General features: G+C 48.5%; 3 protein-coding genes across 3 annotated transcripts in view; 1 reads left to right on the plus strand and 2 right to left on the minus strand.

The window, feature by feature from the left end:
• LOC307091757 (LIM domain-binding protein 3-like) overlaps nt 1–3,496 on the minus strand; it is a gene marked incomplete at both ends in the record, with an annotated part of 7,878 nt that extends 4,382 nt beyond the window's left edge. Inside the window, 3 exons of the mRNA XM_079758543.1 lie at nt 368–428; nt 857–1,008; nt 3,401–3,496. Of these exons, the coding sequence (XP_079614669.1) occupies nt 368–428; nt 857–1,008; nt 3,401–3,496 (309 nt within the window). The remainder of the gene's footprint in view (nt 1–367; nt 429–856; nt 1,009–3,400) is intronic.
• A 504-nt stretch (nt 3,497–4,000) lies between these two features.
• Nucleotides 4,001–11,921, minus strand: LOC307070553 (melanopsin-A-like; the record flags this gene model as incomplete). Its single annotated transcript, XM_079729060.1, has 13 exons — nt 4,001–4,060; nt 5,483–5,623; nt 7,221–7,349; nt 7,411–7,554; nt 7,788–7,919; nt 8,237–8,426; nt 8,922–9,029; nt 9,390–9,557; nt 9,889–10,060; nt 10,410–10,613; nt 10,816–10,949; nt 11,267–11,403; nt 11,778–11,921. The coding sequence occupies 13 exons, from the start codon at nt 11,919–11,921 to the stop codon at nt 4,001–4,003; spliced, it is 1,863 nt and encodes a 620-aa protein (XP_079585186.1).
• A 1,149-nt stretch (nt 11,922–13,070) lies between these two features.
• Nucleotides 13,071–15,221, plus strand: prorsd1 (prolyl-tRNA synthetase domain containing 1). Its single transcript, XM_079758546.1, has 4 exons — nt 13,071–13,238; nt 13,552–13,677; nt 14,503–14,592; nt 14,683–15,221. Exons 1-4 carry the CDS (start codon nt 13,155–13,157, stop codon nt 14,893–14,895), a joined length of 513 nt encoding a protein of 170 aa, XP_079614672.1. The 5' UTR covers nt 13,071–13,154; the 3' UTR covers nt 14,896–15,221.
• The last annotated feature ends 726 nt before the right edge of the window (nt 15,222–15,947 follow it).

Raw genomic sequence — 15,947 nt, forward strand, 5'->3', positions numbered from 1 at the left:
GCAAGACCGTGCAATGCATAAGACCGGAATAAAGCAGCAATGTAATCAAGTGTGTAAGAGCATATAAAATCGACATTAACGTGACCAACGTGGTACAAATACAAAGAAAATAAATCTCTTCACGGGCGCAGCCATTTTGTTGAGTGCGTCATCACTGCTCTCGGTGAAATGCCACAAGAAAGCTGTGAGATTTCCGACCTCTGACTCGGAAGGCTGGCGTCCGAGGATTCATCATTTATCACACTACTGTCACTATATCCAATACTGTCATTATATAACACTACTGTCACTATATATCACTACTGTCACTATATGTCACAATACTGTCAGTAAATTGACAACACTGGCTAACACTGTATAATGTTACCTGTTGACCGGGCATTGCTGAAAGTGTTCCTGCTGTTACCGGAACTTGGCGAGGCTTTGCCCTGCAGATACATGAATACATGAATTAATATATACATGAATATATGAACATATGTGTGTGTGTGTGTGTTAGTGTGTGTGTGTATACTAGGTCATAGTGTGTGTGTGTGTGTGTGTGTGTGTGTTTGTGTGTGTGTGTGTGTCTGTGTCTGTCTGTGTGTGTGTTCTTGTTCATGGTGTGTGTGTGTGTGTGTGTGTGTGTGTGTGTGTGTTTGTGTGTGTGTCTGTGTCTGTCTGTGTGTGTTCTTGTTCATGGTGTGTGTGTGTGTGTGTGTGTGTTCTTGTTCATGGTGTGTGTGTGTGTGTGTGTTGAGTGTGTGTGAGTGAGTGTGTGTTTGTGGTTGTGTGTGAGTGTACCTGGTCACGGTGTGTGTGTGTGTACTTGGTCACGTTGTGTGTGCTCGGTCATGGTGTGTGTGTGTGTGTGTACTTGGTCATGGTGAGCGCCAGGTTACAGGCGGCCATCTTGATGCGGTTCTGCGCCTCCAGGTGAGTCATCCCCTCCGTCGCCACGCCGTCGATCGCCACGATGACATCACCCTGCACCAGGCTGCCCCCCGACGCCTTGCTGCCCGGGGTGATCTACACACACACACACACACACACACAAACACACATACACACACACACACACACACACACCAGGTTACAACACACAAAAACACGCACGCACACATACATGTTTGAATACAACTACTGTGTTCAGGTGTGTATTGATTGATTGATTCATTGAAAACTTTATTGAACAACAATCAACAAGAAGTGTTCAAAAGGGACCCAATAAAAAAATACAAAAGCCCAAAGGCTTGTCTCCATTGTGTTCGAGTGTGTGTTATGTACAGATGTATATGTTCAGATGTGTTTTGTGGACAGGTGTATTGTGGTCAGGTGTGTATTGTGTTCAGGTGTGTATGTGTTCAGGTGTGTATGTGTACAGGTGTATGTGTTCAGGTGTGTATGTGTTCAGGCGTGTATTGTGTACAGGTGTGTATTGGGTACAGGTGTGTACAGGTGTGTATTGTGTACAGGTGTGTATTATGTACCAGTGTGTGTGTTTATTGTGTTCAGGTGTGTATTCTTTAAAGGTGTGTATTGTGTTGTCATATCAGTATAGCCATACACAGTGGACTGCAGGGTAAGGTGTGTGATGGTGTTGTCTCAGATGCCGTGGTTATATAACGGGCGTGTTGACATGTGGCGAATGCTAGAGAGAGAAGCTAAAGTAGGTCAGCTATTGTCTGAACTCACATAGAATATTCCACTAACATTAGAGCATTACACTAGATTGTCATAAATATTTGGCCTGTTAAGCCCTTGGAGACTGTACCGGTGATTAAGGGCCAACATTACAGCTAATATTGGAGTTTAGATGAAGCTAACTATCATTAGTCTATTAGATAGAGCCAATAATTAACATCAGAGTCAACAAAAGAGTATAGATAGATCCAACAGCTAACAATAGAGCTGACATACGAGTTTGAGTAGAGCCAACAGCTTACATTAGCTATAGATAGAGCTAACAGCTAACAGTAGAGCCAACAGTACAGTAGCCTATGAAAAATAGAGCTATAGCTAACATTAGCTGATAGATAGGGAGCGTATCTATGTTCCCCGGGTCCTATGTTCCCCGCTTTGTATGTGACCGGGGAACATAGGACCCTGTGAGCAAATCTTTTTTTCGTAGGATGGTAGGGGCAAGTACTGCCTTTTTCACCCCCAATTCGCCTGTGATTGGTTAGAATGGCTCTCCTCCGATTGGTTATGGTTAGGGTTAGGGTGAGGGTTAACCCTCACCCTAACCCTAACCATAACCCTAAACCTGACCCTTACCCTTTGCACCCGGGGAACATAGGACCTGGGGAACATAGGGATGACCCCGATAGATAGAGCTTACAGCTAACATTTGAGCTAACAATAGCTGTTATAACCCAAAACAACATAAGACTAATATTATAAATCATATTTAACATTTAGCTGTTAGAGCAGGAGTCAACAATAGAGCTAACATTAGAGCTACAATTCAGCTGTTAGCTTTCAGAGCTAAAAGCAAATGTTCAGCTGCTAGCTTAAGATAACAGAGGGATGTGTGTGTGTGCGCGCGCGCGAGTGTGTGTGTGTGTGTGTGTGTGTGTGTGTGTGTGTGTGTGTGTGTGTGTGTGTGTGTGTGTGTGTGTGTGTGTGTGTGTGTGTGTGTGTGTGTGTGTGTGTGGTGGTCAGACCTCCAGACCTCCAGTCCTCCAGACCACGTCAATATCTGCGCGCCCAAAGCCATAACTCCCAACCCAGAAGCCGGGCTGTGTTCCTTGTGACCGGACCCGGTGGGACAGAGGGGAACTGGTCCTGGCCAGTCCTTGTTACATTAAAGGGGTCATGGGTTCATGGGAGGAACCAGGACGTGGTCAGTCCTCCTCTAAGCGGTCACACCGGGTTCAGTCTGGATGTGCTCACATGACCTATTCTCAGGAGCCCGGGTTACCAGGTATGAAACTAATGTCCCACAAACCCAGAGTGCTGCAGCCATGGGGCAAACCTTGGGCCACCTGAGATGGACTGGATCCTAGCGACCTCAAAGCCTGGTCCTGGTCCTCAGAGCCTGGTCCTGGTCCTCTTCTGAAGGCTCCATTACGAGCCGAGCTCAAAGCCAGCGGCTCCATCTTGGAGTTAAAGATGGAAACCACTCGAGCCCCGAGGGATTCAAGATGGACGCCACATGAGCTGGTCTATCGTTTACAACAAGAAGTGAACATGATCAGTTTACGAGAGAACCAGGATTACCCCGGTCTGGGGACCAGGACTACCCTGGTCTGGGGACCAGGATTACCCCGGTCTGATGACCAGGAATACACCGGTCTGAGGACCAGGACTACCCCGGTCTGGGGACCAGGAATAATATATAGGACTAGAGGAATAGAGGAGGAATAGAGGAGGACTAGAGGAGGACTATATATATACAGAACTGATATTGGATTCTTACCCTGGAGATGGTGAGGGGCATGTTGAAGTCCTTGCCTCCCTGCAGTCTGAAGCCCCAGGGCCCGGGGCCCACCAGACCCACGCTGTAGGTCCCCATCCTCCAGTCCAGAGCGGCCTCAAGCTGGAGAGCAGAGCGGGTTCAACTCAAGATGGGACCGAAAGATCGGGTCTGAACCGGTCTGGAGGTCTAAAGGCCAAACCCGACCTCTGATCTACACACAGACAGAGAGAGAGGAGAAGGAGAGAGGAGCAGAGAGAGGAGGAACAGAGAGAAAGGAGCAGGGAGAGGAGCAGAGAGAGGAGCAGAGAGAGGAGGAGCAGAGAGAGGTGAAGAGAGAGGAGGTGCAGAAAGAGGAGGAGCAGAGGAAGGTGCAGAGAGGGGAGGAGCAGAGAGAGGAGGAGCAGAGAAAGGAGCAGAGAGAGGAGCAGAGAGGAGGTCTGTGTGTTGCGGGGGGTCTGGAGAGACAGGCTAAGAATAGCAGTGTTCTCCTGACACACAGCTAGCCGGCAAGAGGCATGCTGGGAGGTGGGGGAGGGGAGGGCCTTATTTGGCGTGAAAGGAGAGCCCGGTATGCCCAACGCCTGAATCACCCGGACCAGATTAGAACGCGGCCCCGCCCCCGGCCACGGCCATGCCCCCGGCCGGTCCGGCGGCGTGGTGCTGGACGGGAGGAGGACCCGTCAGGAAACGTCTCGTTATCCGAGGAACGCGGAGCGGGGAACCCACAACCGCTCGGCCCGGAACCCAAAGGTCACCTGGCGGCCATGCTGCCCGCGGTGTGTGTGTCTGTGCCTGTGAGTGTGTGGGGGTTTGTGTGTCTGTGTCTGTGAATGTGGTGTCTGTGAGTGTGTGTCTATAAGTGTGTGTCTGTGAGTGTGTGGGGGTGTGTGTGTGTGTGCGTCTGTGAGTGTGTTTTGGTGTGTGTGTGTGTCTGTGAGTGTGTGTCTCTAAGTATGGCAACTTGTGTTTCAGATCCCAGCTGTCCAGTGGACTACTGCTAGAGTTATTGTGATTATTGTGTGTGTGCGTGCGTGCGTGCGTGTGTTTTCATCTGTCCTGTAAATATAAAGGTCAGCAGTATAAATATCGCCATGATAACAGCATTCATTCGCCACATGATACAAATATATACATGTACGTATATATAATATATTTAACAATATACAGCACAATACAACAATATTTAACAATATCTAACAATATAATTATATATTATTATATATTATAGTAAAGGGTTAGTAGTAAAACAATATACAGCGATATATAACAACATCAACAGCACGTATTACCAGTGTATCCAACATGTACTGGGAAATTACCAGTACATCCAACTGGGTGTACCACCACATGCATTATCAGTATACTGATCATACATTACCAGTATATTTAACATACATTACCCGTATTAAACACATTACCAGTATATTGAACATACATTACCAGTATACTGATCATACATTGCCAGTATATTTAACATACATTACCCGTATTGAACACATTACCAGTATATTGAACATATATTACCAATAGGCTATGTTGAACATACATTACCAGTATATTGAACATACTGTACATTACCAGTATACTGAACATATATTGTCAGTATATTGAACATATATATCCAGTATATTTAACATATATTACCATTATATTTAACTCTTCTACCTGCGCTTACAGCAAGGTGCTTTCCTCTCTAGCAAATCAAAGTCGAGCTATGTTGGCCTGGTACCGCCCCCAACATCCGGGATGCCCGGTCAACGGACCAATAGGCGCGCAGTAGCCTGCGCGATCTCACCTTCCTCACGCTCTCTCGTGCTCACGCGTGTTATGGTTCCGTCCCCGTCACGTGACCCGGGCGAGAGGGACCGGAGACCGGGAGGAGAGGGACTGGAGACCCGGGGGAGAGAGACCGGAGACCGGGAGTAGAGGGACCGGAGACCCGGGGAAGAGGGATCGACGACTGGGTGGAGAGGGACCGGAGACCGGGAGGAGAGGGACCGGAGACCAGGAGGAGAGGGACCGGAGACCCGGGGGGGGGGGGGAGGACCTGGAGAGGGTTGGTTTTACCGGGACTTGCCCTACCTGCGATAGAAGAGGCCGTGCTCCCGGTGTGTTCCCGGTCTTCTCCCGGTGTTTTCCCTGGTGTGCTCCCGTTGTGCTCCTGGGGTGCTCCCGGTGTGTCCCCGGTGTGTTGTCCCGGTTCCACTGGCGTTGCGACGGGCCCTGGGGTCGACGTCGCCCGTGAGGGGGTTACCGGGGGCTGATGAGCCGGGCATTATTTAAAGAGGTATTCACCCTCTCACACGCACGCGCGTGAATTTGATTCATTATGTAAGGGAAAATAAGCTCCGACAGGGCGAACCGGACACCGAAACGAAGCGGAGGTGTTTTGCTTCGCCCTGAAGGAAGACACCTCCTAACAACTAACAACTTGATAACACAGCCAGAGGAACAACACGGGGCAGCTGGTAACCGGTAACCACAGAACCGCCTTTATTAACAAACTGAACTCAGAAACACAACATATATATAACATATGTATAACATATATATAAATATATATAACACATATAACATATATATAGCACCACATATATAACAAATATAACATATACCATATAACACATATAACAAATATAACACATAACATAGATATATAGCACATAACATTTAACACATATAACATGCATAACATATATAACATATAACATATATAACACATAACATATATATATATATATATATATATATATATATATATATATATATAGCACATAGAAAATATAGATATACAACACATATATAACATATATATAACACATTAAATAACCAACCTAACATCTCAGCGGTGGTCACAGAACCCCCCCCCCCCCCCCCCCCCCAGAGCACAAACACGACCTGGTCGACACAATAATAATCATCAACATCACTCAATATATTTTTCAATACATTCCTCTATGGTATACATGTCTCACCATATACAATAAAGTAACAATCAATTTGTAACTAACACAATATATTATAACTATGCACAGGTGATAAAACACAGAGCAGGAATATTTTAGGAAAGACTTTTAAAGAGTTAAGCACTGTACATTATAACCACGTTACTGTAATTTATTATTAACATATTACTCTAGTTTATTACCAAGTTACTCTCGTTTATTATTACCATGTTACTGTAGCTTATTACTACCATGTTACCGTAGTTTGTTATTACCATGTTACTGTCGTTTATTATCAACATGTTACTGTAGTTTATTACCATGCTACTGTAGTTTATTAAACACTATAATGCATACATCAGATGACTATTTCACACTTATCTATGTTTTTGTATCTGTAAAACCAAAATAAATAAATTATTATTACCATGTTACTGTAGTTTATTATTGACATGTTACTGTTGTTTATATTATTAACATGTTATTGTCGTTTATTACCACGTTACTGTAGTTTATTACCATGTTACTGTAGTCTATTATTAACGTGTTACTGTAATTTATTATTACTAAGTTACTGTCGTTTTTTTATCAACATGTTACTGTCGTTTATTACCAAGTTAACGTAGTTGATTATTAACCCGTTACTGTAGTTTATTATTACCAAATTACTGTAGTTGTATGTATATTTTATATATTATATATTATAAATATAATATATATATTATATATTAATAGGTGGTAAACGTTAGGATGACCTACTTCGATATTTTACGTTAGTGGTTCTCCACCAATCAAATTAAGGGGGAGGAGCCGTCATTTGAGACGTGAGGGGTGTCCGTTGAAACAGATCCCGCTCCTGCATGGCTATTGGCTACCCGGGGGCGAGAAGAGCGAGAACTAGTTCGACCAATGGGGAGGAAGGGGCTTGGTTCTGTGGTGACGACGATGCTAGGAATCCGGACGATGGCCGCTCTGGTCATTTGACCATCAGCCGGGTCCCCGCTCTGTCAGAACAAAGAACAGAAGAACCTTAAAGAACAGGAGAACCTTAAAGAAGAGGAGAACCTTGAAGAACAGGAGAACCTTAAAGAACAGGAGAACCTTAAAGAACAGGAGAACCTTGAAGAACACGAGAACCTTAAAGAACACGAGAACCTTAAAGAACACGAGAACCTTAAAGAACACAAGAACCTTAAAGAACACGAGAACCTTAAAGAACACGAGAACCTTAGAGAACACGAGAACCTTGAAGAACAGGCGAACCTTAAAGAACACGAGAACCTTGAAAAACAGGAGAACCTTGAAGAACACGAGCAACTAGCAAACCCATCCGAACCACCAGAACCATCAGAACCATCCGAACCAGCAGAACCAGTAGAACCAGTAGGACCATCAGAACCATCAGACCCAGAAGACCCAGTATTCCCAGCAGCCGGTCTTACCTCGGCCTCCCTCTCCCTCCTGACGGACGCTCTGTGTTCTGGGAGCTCCGTGTCTCTGAGGTCACATGACACCTGGCGGCTGGCGGGTCGCGACCCCATGCTGGAGCCGTCCGCCTCGGTGTCCGTCCAGCCCTGAGACACACACACACATACACACACACACACACACACACGCAGGTGCACGCACAGGCACAAACTTGATTTGAGCAGTGGGTGAGGGTTGAACAGTCCTCTGCTGGTGTTGAGTGGTGATGGGGAAGGGGTGATGAAGGGGGGAGGGGTGGTGCTGACCTCCACCAGATCACCTGACCGTTATAGGCGGAAGATGGAGCTCCTCCTACAAACATCAGACCCCTGACCCCCCTGCCCCTCTGACCCTTGACCCCCTGGCCCCGGCGTGTGGAGGGCGCGGCGCTCCTCACAGAACAGCCCTCTCCCTCCTGACGTACCGATTCGCTGTCGGAGGCGGAGGAGAGGCGGGACTTCCTGGTGCTGTGCTGCCGGGCGCTGCCGCCGGACGTCTGGCTGCTGAGGGTGGAGTGGCGGGTGGAGGAGAAGCTGCTGCCCGCCGAGCGCAGGTCAGCACGAGGAACACACAGCAGGCGGCCCAGACACGGGATGTAGCGCGCTAACGCTAGCCTGGGGGGGGAGGGGGGGGAAAGAGGGGAGGAGGGGGAGAGAGGGGAAGAGGAGGAGGGGGAGGGGGAGAGGAGGAGGGGGAGGGGGAGAGAGGAGGGAGGAGGAGGGGCAGAGAGGAGGGAGGAGGAGGGGCAGAGAGGAGGAAGAGGAGGGGGAGAGAGGAGGAGAGGGGAGGAGGAGCAGGAGAGGGAGAGAAAACACAGAATAAAAACACATGAATTAAAAGACAGCATGAAAGAATAAAGAATGTTCAAATTGCTTCTGTGTGTGGTTCTGGTTCAGCAGAGAGCGAAGGAGAACCCTTTGAACGTTGATCTGAAAGTCGGGTCGCAGTCGGCCTCACATCTTCAGGAGGTTTATTACAGCGATGTGTTGCATAGCAGCTGGGGTGTGTGTGCATGTGCGTTTGTGTGTGCGTGTTTGTACCTGTAGTTGGGGTGTGTGTGTGTGTGTGTGTGTGTGTGTGTGCGTGTATGTTTGTGTGCGTGTGTGTACCTGTACTTGGGGTGTGTGATGGCGTAGATGATGGGGTTGTGGATGGCGGAAGCCTTGGCGATCACAGCAGGAACAGAATTCATATACGGAGTTACCAGGTCAGCATAGCTAGAGGGAGAGAGACATAGAGTTACTATGAGAGATAGAGAGAGAGAGAGAGAGCAGGAGCGAGATTGAGACAGAGAGAGAGATATAGAGTTACCATGTCAGCATAGCGAGAGAGAGCGAGAGAGCGGGAGACGGACATAGAGTTACCATGAGAATGAGTTCCTGCGTGTGCGTGCTTGTGTGCGTGCATGCTAGCGTGCGTGCGTGCGTGCGTGCGTGTGTGCATTCGTGTGTATGTGTGTGTCTGTGTGCGTGCTTGCGTGTGTGTGCGTGAGTGGGTGCGTGTGTGCGTGCACGTGTGTGCGTGCGTGGGTGCGTGTGTGTATGCGTGCGTGCGTGCGTGCGTGCATGCGTGTGTACCCAGCGAAGGCGGTGAGGGCGACCCCGGAGTACGGCGCCCAGGACAGGACGTAGAGCAGGATGAGGATCAGGGCGATCTTCGCAGTCTTCCACTCGGTCTGCAGCCGCTGGCCGCCGCCCCCCCGGGACCCCCGGCTGGAGCAGCTGCCGTTCACCCGGCCCACCGCCCTAAACATGAAAACACTACTCTTTATAAACCGTTTACATCATGTATACATCATGTGTCCATAATGTATTAATCATTCTCCTACATCATCTTATATGGGTCCGAGGGTCAGGGGTCAGAGGGTCAGAGGGTCAGAGGGTCAGGGGTCAGAGGGTCAGAGGGTCAGGAGTCAGAGGGTCAGAGGGTAAGGGGGTCAGAGGGCAGAGGTCAGAGGGTCAGAGGGTAAGGGGGTCAGAGGGTCAAGGGTCAGAGGGTCAGAGGGTCAGGGGGTCAGAGGGTCAGAGGGTCAGGCGTCATAGGTCAGAGGTTAGGGGTCAGAGGTGGGACCCTGACCTGTTGGTGGAGCGAATCGCGCGGAAGATAAAGAAGTAGCAGTAGATGATGATGAAGAGGGGGATGAAGAAGACGAAGATGAAGAGCAGCATGGTGTAGGCGCGCACCCCCGGGCTGAAGGTCATGTAGTCCCAGGAACAGGAAGTCATCAGACCCTCAGGGACGTAGGCACCTGGAGACAGGAAGTTAGACAGACAGGAAGTCAGGCAGACACACAGGGAGACAGGCAGGGAAACAGACAGACGGAAGGACAGAAAGGTAGACAGACAGACAGGCAGACAGACGGACAGACGGACCGACAGACAGAGAGACAGGCAGACAGACAGGGAGACAGGCATACAGAGAGGGAGACAGGCAAACAGCCTCATAAACCAAATCCATCCCAAGATTTTAGTTAAAGACTAACCTTTTTCCTTAACACACACACACACACACACACACACAGACACACACACACACACACACACGCACACACACATACACACACACTAACACACACACACACACACACACACACTCACTCCATCCGAAGAAGGGGGGGAGGCTCCAGGCCAAGGAGTAAAGCCACGCCCCGATCAGGACCAGCCCGGCGCGTCGCCGTGACAACAGGCCGATGGAGGCCAGCGGCCGCGTGATGACGACGAAGCGGTCGGCGGCGACGAGGGTCAGAGTCAGCATGGAACAGATCCCGAAGAGAGCGCCGCAGAACGCATACACCTCACAGGCTGCACACACACACACACACACAAACACACACACACATAGACCTGTTACAGCTCTGTCATATACCTGATACAGCTCTAGCATAGACATGTAGCCTGTAACAGACCTGTTACACCTCAGAGACGTGTGTGTGTTTGTGTGTGTGTGTGTGTGTGTGTGTCTCTGTGTGTGTGTGTGTGTGTGCGTGTGTGTGTGAGTGTGTACCTTTCTCCCCAAAGATCCACCTGCGGTGCATGGAGTTGATGAAGAAGGTGGGCGTCTGGGTGACGCACATCAGCAGGTCGGCCAGCGCCATGTTGAGGATGAACATGTTGGCCGGGGTCCGCAGGGAGCGGCTCCTACACACACACACACACATACACACATAGACATGCACACGTACACGCAGACACACACACACACACACACACATATACACACAGACACGCACACGCACACAAAACACACACACACACACTTACAAACACATATACACATGCACGCACAGACACACACACACACACACACTCGCACACACAAACACACGCACACACACACACACACACACACACACACTCGCACACACATATATATATACACACATACTACTACTAATACATACTTCCTACTGATATATAGATATATGTGTGTGTTTTGTGAAGGTCTGATTGGTTACTTGGAGAAGGCGTAGATCACGAGGGAGTTTCCAATCACGCCTGTGATTCCGATCAGCAGGACGACTGTTCCCAGGGTGTAGTGGGCGTGTACAGGGACGTCCGTCGTGGGGAGGAGGGACGGGGCCTCCGTCAGAACCTGCAGCACAAGACCAATACTACTACTGACACAAGTACTACTACCTACTGATACTAGTACTACTACTTACTGATACTAGTACTACTACCAACTGATACTAGTACTACTACCTACTGTTACTAGTACTACTACTTACTGATACTAGTACTACTACCTACTGTTACTAGTACTACTACTTACTGATACTAGAACTACTACCTACTGATATTAGTAGTACTATACTACTGATATTAGTACTACTATACAACTGATACCAGTACTACTACCTACTGATGTTGGTACTACTAAATACTGATACTAGTACTACTACTAGAGAGAGAGAGAGAGATGGATAGACGGATAGATGTCCATCTACCTATGACAGTCAGACTCACCGGGGCGGGGGTCCGGCCCCCCAGGGCAGGGCTCAAGTCCACCAGGCGGTAGGGGCCCGAGTCGTTCCAGGAGGACAGGGTCTGGGTGATGCGCAAGCAGTCCGGGTCCTGGTCCGGGCAGGAGATCCCCTTCTTCACGCTCATGGCTGTGGACGGCGGGGGGAGTGTGTGTGGTCCCGGAGTGTGTGTGGTCCCGGAGTGTGTGTGGTCCCGGGGTGGAGAGACCTCCTGCTCACCGTGAACCCAAGTGTGTGCAGTCCCGGGGTGTGTGTTGTCCCGGAGTGTGTGCGGTCCCGGAGTGTGTGTGTGCCCGTTTGGAGAGACCTCCTGCTCACCAAGAACCCACTCGCTCCACGGGAAACCTCACGCACCGCTGTCCAGCGGGAGACTATTTAGAATATTGTTATTTTGCAGGTTAATCTCCAAACAGCAGATTATGAGCAGAAACATATTTACTAGACAGGACGGAAGTGATTGGACGCTTAGCGGAGGAGAAGTGGGTCACAGGCGGCCTCACCCTCTCACCTTCACTCCATCACTCCTCATCCCAGCATCTCACTCTCACACAGAAGACAGAGAGACAAAGACAGGCAGAACAGGGTTTACATAGAGGACTTTTACTTTGACAGGGTCCAGGGAAGGGAGTTTACTCTGAAATGACAAGGTCCTCAATAGTCCACTGAGATGGACTATTGATGACTATTGATGGACTCTCTCTCTCTCTCTCTCTCTCTCTCTCTCTCTCTCTCTCTCTCAGCCTCACATAAAACCAATCAAATAAGGAACATGGACAGGAACCACCAGGGTGTAGTTGAGGGTAGTTGAGGGGGGGGGGGGGGGGGGGGGGTGGAGGACGACGACAGGAGAGGAGAGGAGGCCGTCCCAGTGGTGAGAAGGTTCAGTCTGACAGGAGGAGCTCAGGGGAGGGGACTAAAGCCAGGCCGCTGAGTGTCTCTCTCTCTCTCTCTCTCTCTCTCTCTCTCTCTCTCTTTCTCTCTCTTTCTCTCTCACACACACACACACACACACACACACACACACACACTCTCTCTCCCTCACGCTCTCTCTCTCTCAGGCTCTCTCTCTCTCTCTCTCTCTGTCTCTCTCTCTCACACACACACACACACACACACACACACACACACACACACACACACACACACACACACACACACACACACACACACACTCTCTCTCTCTCAGGCTCTCTCTCTCCGACACAGCAGATGGCGCTCTTGGCTCTAAGTTAAAGTTGTTGGAAACGAACAAGATCCACGATCCATATCAGTGGTTCGCCCTTTCAATGCGCGTGTCTTCCGACAGCGGTGTGTTTCTCGATCAATACATATTGTATAATAGTTTAGTATTGATAACGTCATGACGTCTTCAGAACTGCGGGCGGAGCTGGAGGAATGTCTGCGGGGTCTGAACATCGAGACCAGCTGCGTGGAGCACCCGCCGGTAACCAGTTACCACTAACCCCTAACCAGCAGTAACCACTAACCAATAACCACCAACCAGTAACCACCTAAATACATGGACACACACCTGCTTCTGAGAGTAGGAGGAGGTGGGTTCTACTGTAGGAGGAGGAGGTGGGTACCACTGTAGGAGCTGGTGGGTTCTACTGGAGGGGAAGGTAGTTCTACTGTAGGAGGAGGTGGGTTCTACTGTAGGAGGAGGAGGTGGGTTCTACTGTAGGAGGAGGAGGTGGTTTCTGCTTCATTAGCAGGATATATGTGTTGCTAAAGCATTTAAACCGACCCATCCTCAGGTGTTCACGGTGGAGGAGATGATGCCCCACCTACAGGAATTGGGCGGAGCCGTGACCAAGAACCTCTTCCTTAAAGACAAGAAGAAGAAGACATTATGGCTCGTGACCGTTCGCCATGACCGGCAGGTCAGAGAACACCTCTGTCCTGGTTCTATGTGACCTGCTTCTATGTGTATAGTGGTTCTATGTGTATGGTGGTTCTGTATGGATAGCGGTTCTGTGACCTGGTTCTATTTGTCCTTGTTCTGTGTCCTGGTTCTATGTGTATGGTGGTTCTATGTGTCCTGGTTCTATGTTTTTTTTATTAACCTTTGTTTGACCAAGAAATTTTCCCATTGAGATTTAAATCTCTTTTTCAAGGGAGTCCTAGCCAGGAAGGCAGCATAAACAAACGTTTCACATTTAACATTTAAAAAACAAAATTCACATTTAAAATTACAATACAAGACACAAAACACAAGACAAATCACAATAAAGCATAATTTCAGTAGGTCAGTGCTGAGTAACTGGATATGTACTGTTTGTGGTTAAATTGTCTTTAATCCTGCTTTTGTAATTGTTCATGGTGATTTGGGATTCAAGTGTAAGGTGATCCTGTAGCTTAAACCATGATGATGGTGCAAAAGATTTAAAAGCACTTTCACCAAACGTAGTGCAGGTCCGAGGAACGTTATACATAAATAACTGTTAGTTCTAGGAGCCAGTAGAGAACACGGGGGGCAGTTCGTTCAAAATTGCCATATAAAGAAACATACACCATTGTTCCATTGTAAGGGTATATAAGGAAGACAGACTAACTTTCTCATACAACTTGCTATGGTGCGTTGGGAAACTGACTCGTAAAAAAATTGTAATGTTGCATGGTACACAGACTCTAGCATTTTCAGAGCTGATGAATTTGCATGCATACATATATATGTATATGGATCTATGTGTCCTGGTTCTCTGCAGGTGAATCTGGGTGACCTCTCAAAGCATCTCGGTCTGGGGAGTGGAAACCTGCGCCTGGCTGACGAGGCAGCCATGTTGGAAAAACTAAAGGTAAACACACACAGCATTCTGGAACTCACTGGACAGAACCAACGGTATAGAAAGGGTTCTAAAGGGAGTATTGTACCTCCGGTTTCCCAGGTGGGGCGGGGCTGTGCGTCGGCGCTGGCCCTTCTGTTCGATACGGACGGCGGCGTGAAGCTGCTCCTGGACGAGGACCTGGTCCAGGGGGGGCACCCGGCAGTCCACCTGCACCCCATGACCAACACTGCCACCCTGGGCATGGCGCCCGCAGACCTGCTACGCTTTCTCCAGCACACCGGACACCCACCAATCCTGCACGCCTTCCCTTAGACCAGGGGAACCCTCACTGGTTCCACTCACACCAGAACAGTCGCTGGTTCCACTCACACCAAGAACCCGGTGAAACCAGGAGAACGGTCGCTGGTTCCACTCACACCAGGATAATGGTTGCTGGTTCCACTCACATCAATGGGTCCAACAATCCCATTATCATCACAACCTTGTTTGGATGCTGTTCTTCAGTAATGACAATGTCTACAGGATGCCTTGACCTGTAGAAGAGGTTTTATTAAACCTGGTCCTGAAGTCAGCCTGTGTGAGGTGAGGGCCACGGGAACTACCGGAACCTTCTGTCAGAACTTCTGGTTTGAAGCAAAGAGGGCGGAAATAAAGTCAAAACCAAACCCTGTTTTAAAACATTCCACGTTTCGTTAATATAATTAAGAATACAGATGGTCAATGAAGAGCAGGTAGGGGTTAGACAGTACAGAGACGTGTCTCTAAGAAGCAGGTAGGGGTAAGACAGTACAGACAGGTCGCTAAGAGGCAGGTAGGGGTTAGACAGCATAGAGACAGGTCATTAAGGAGCAGGTATGGGTTAGACCAGGGATGGGCAACTGGCGGGCCGCATACGGCCCACATCCTTGCTCAGTCAGGGCCGCATATAATTTTTATTTAATTTAATATATATATATTGAGTTACAGAAAACTCGGTCAAGAAAGAAGAGAAGCAGAGTATCTTCAGAGAATTCAAAGGTAAACCCATGTCTAGTTTGCTTAGAAACGATATGTCATGAAAGATTTCCACTTAAGTCGCCACTACAACTTCTACAACTGCACTGAATATCATGCTTGTTGGTGGGTTTGAGTTCATTGAACTGTTGAACTGTTGGGCCACTGTTTTTCAGTTTTGTGACAACATTGAATGATGTGAGCCCTTTGCACTGATAGAAATACAAACCATTCATGTGGCTGTTTGAGCATGGAAAACATGAAATCAATGTATGTTGGTTCAATTAACATACCGTACATGGGTTATGAATCTGGAAGATTTTGTAGGTAGTGGCCATCCCCAAAATGCACCAGAATACAGGAAATCATAT

This window comes from Pollachius pollachius (genome assembly GCF_949987615.1).
Source record: "Pollachius pollachius genome assembly, chromosome: 2".
Lineage (NCBI taxonomy): Eukaryota > Metazoa > Chordata > Actinopteri > Gadiformes > Gadidae > Pollachius > Pollachius pollachius.

Coding starts and splice junctions, on each gene's coding strand:
- prorsd1 (XM_079758546.1), top strand. CDS start 13,155: ATGACGTCTTCAGAACTGCGGGCGGAGCTGGAGGAATGTCTGCGGGGT. Junction 13,239..13,551: donor GCTGCGTGGAGCACCCGCCG/GTAACCAGTTAC, acceptor ACCCATCCTCAG/GTGTTCACGGTGGAGGAGAT. Junction 13,678..14,502: donor CCGTTCGCCATGACCGGCAG/GTCAGAGAACAC, acceptor GGTTCTCTGCAG/GTGAATCTGGGTGACCTCTC.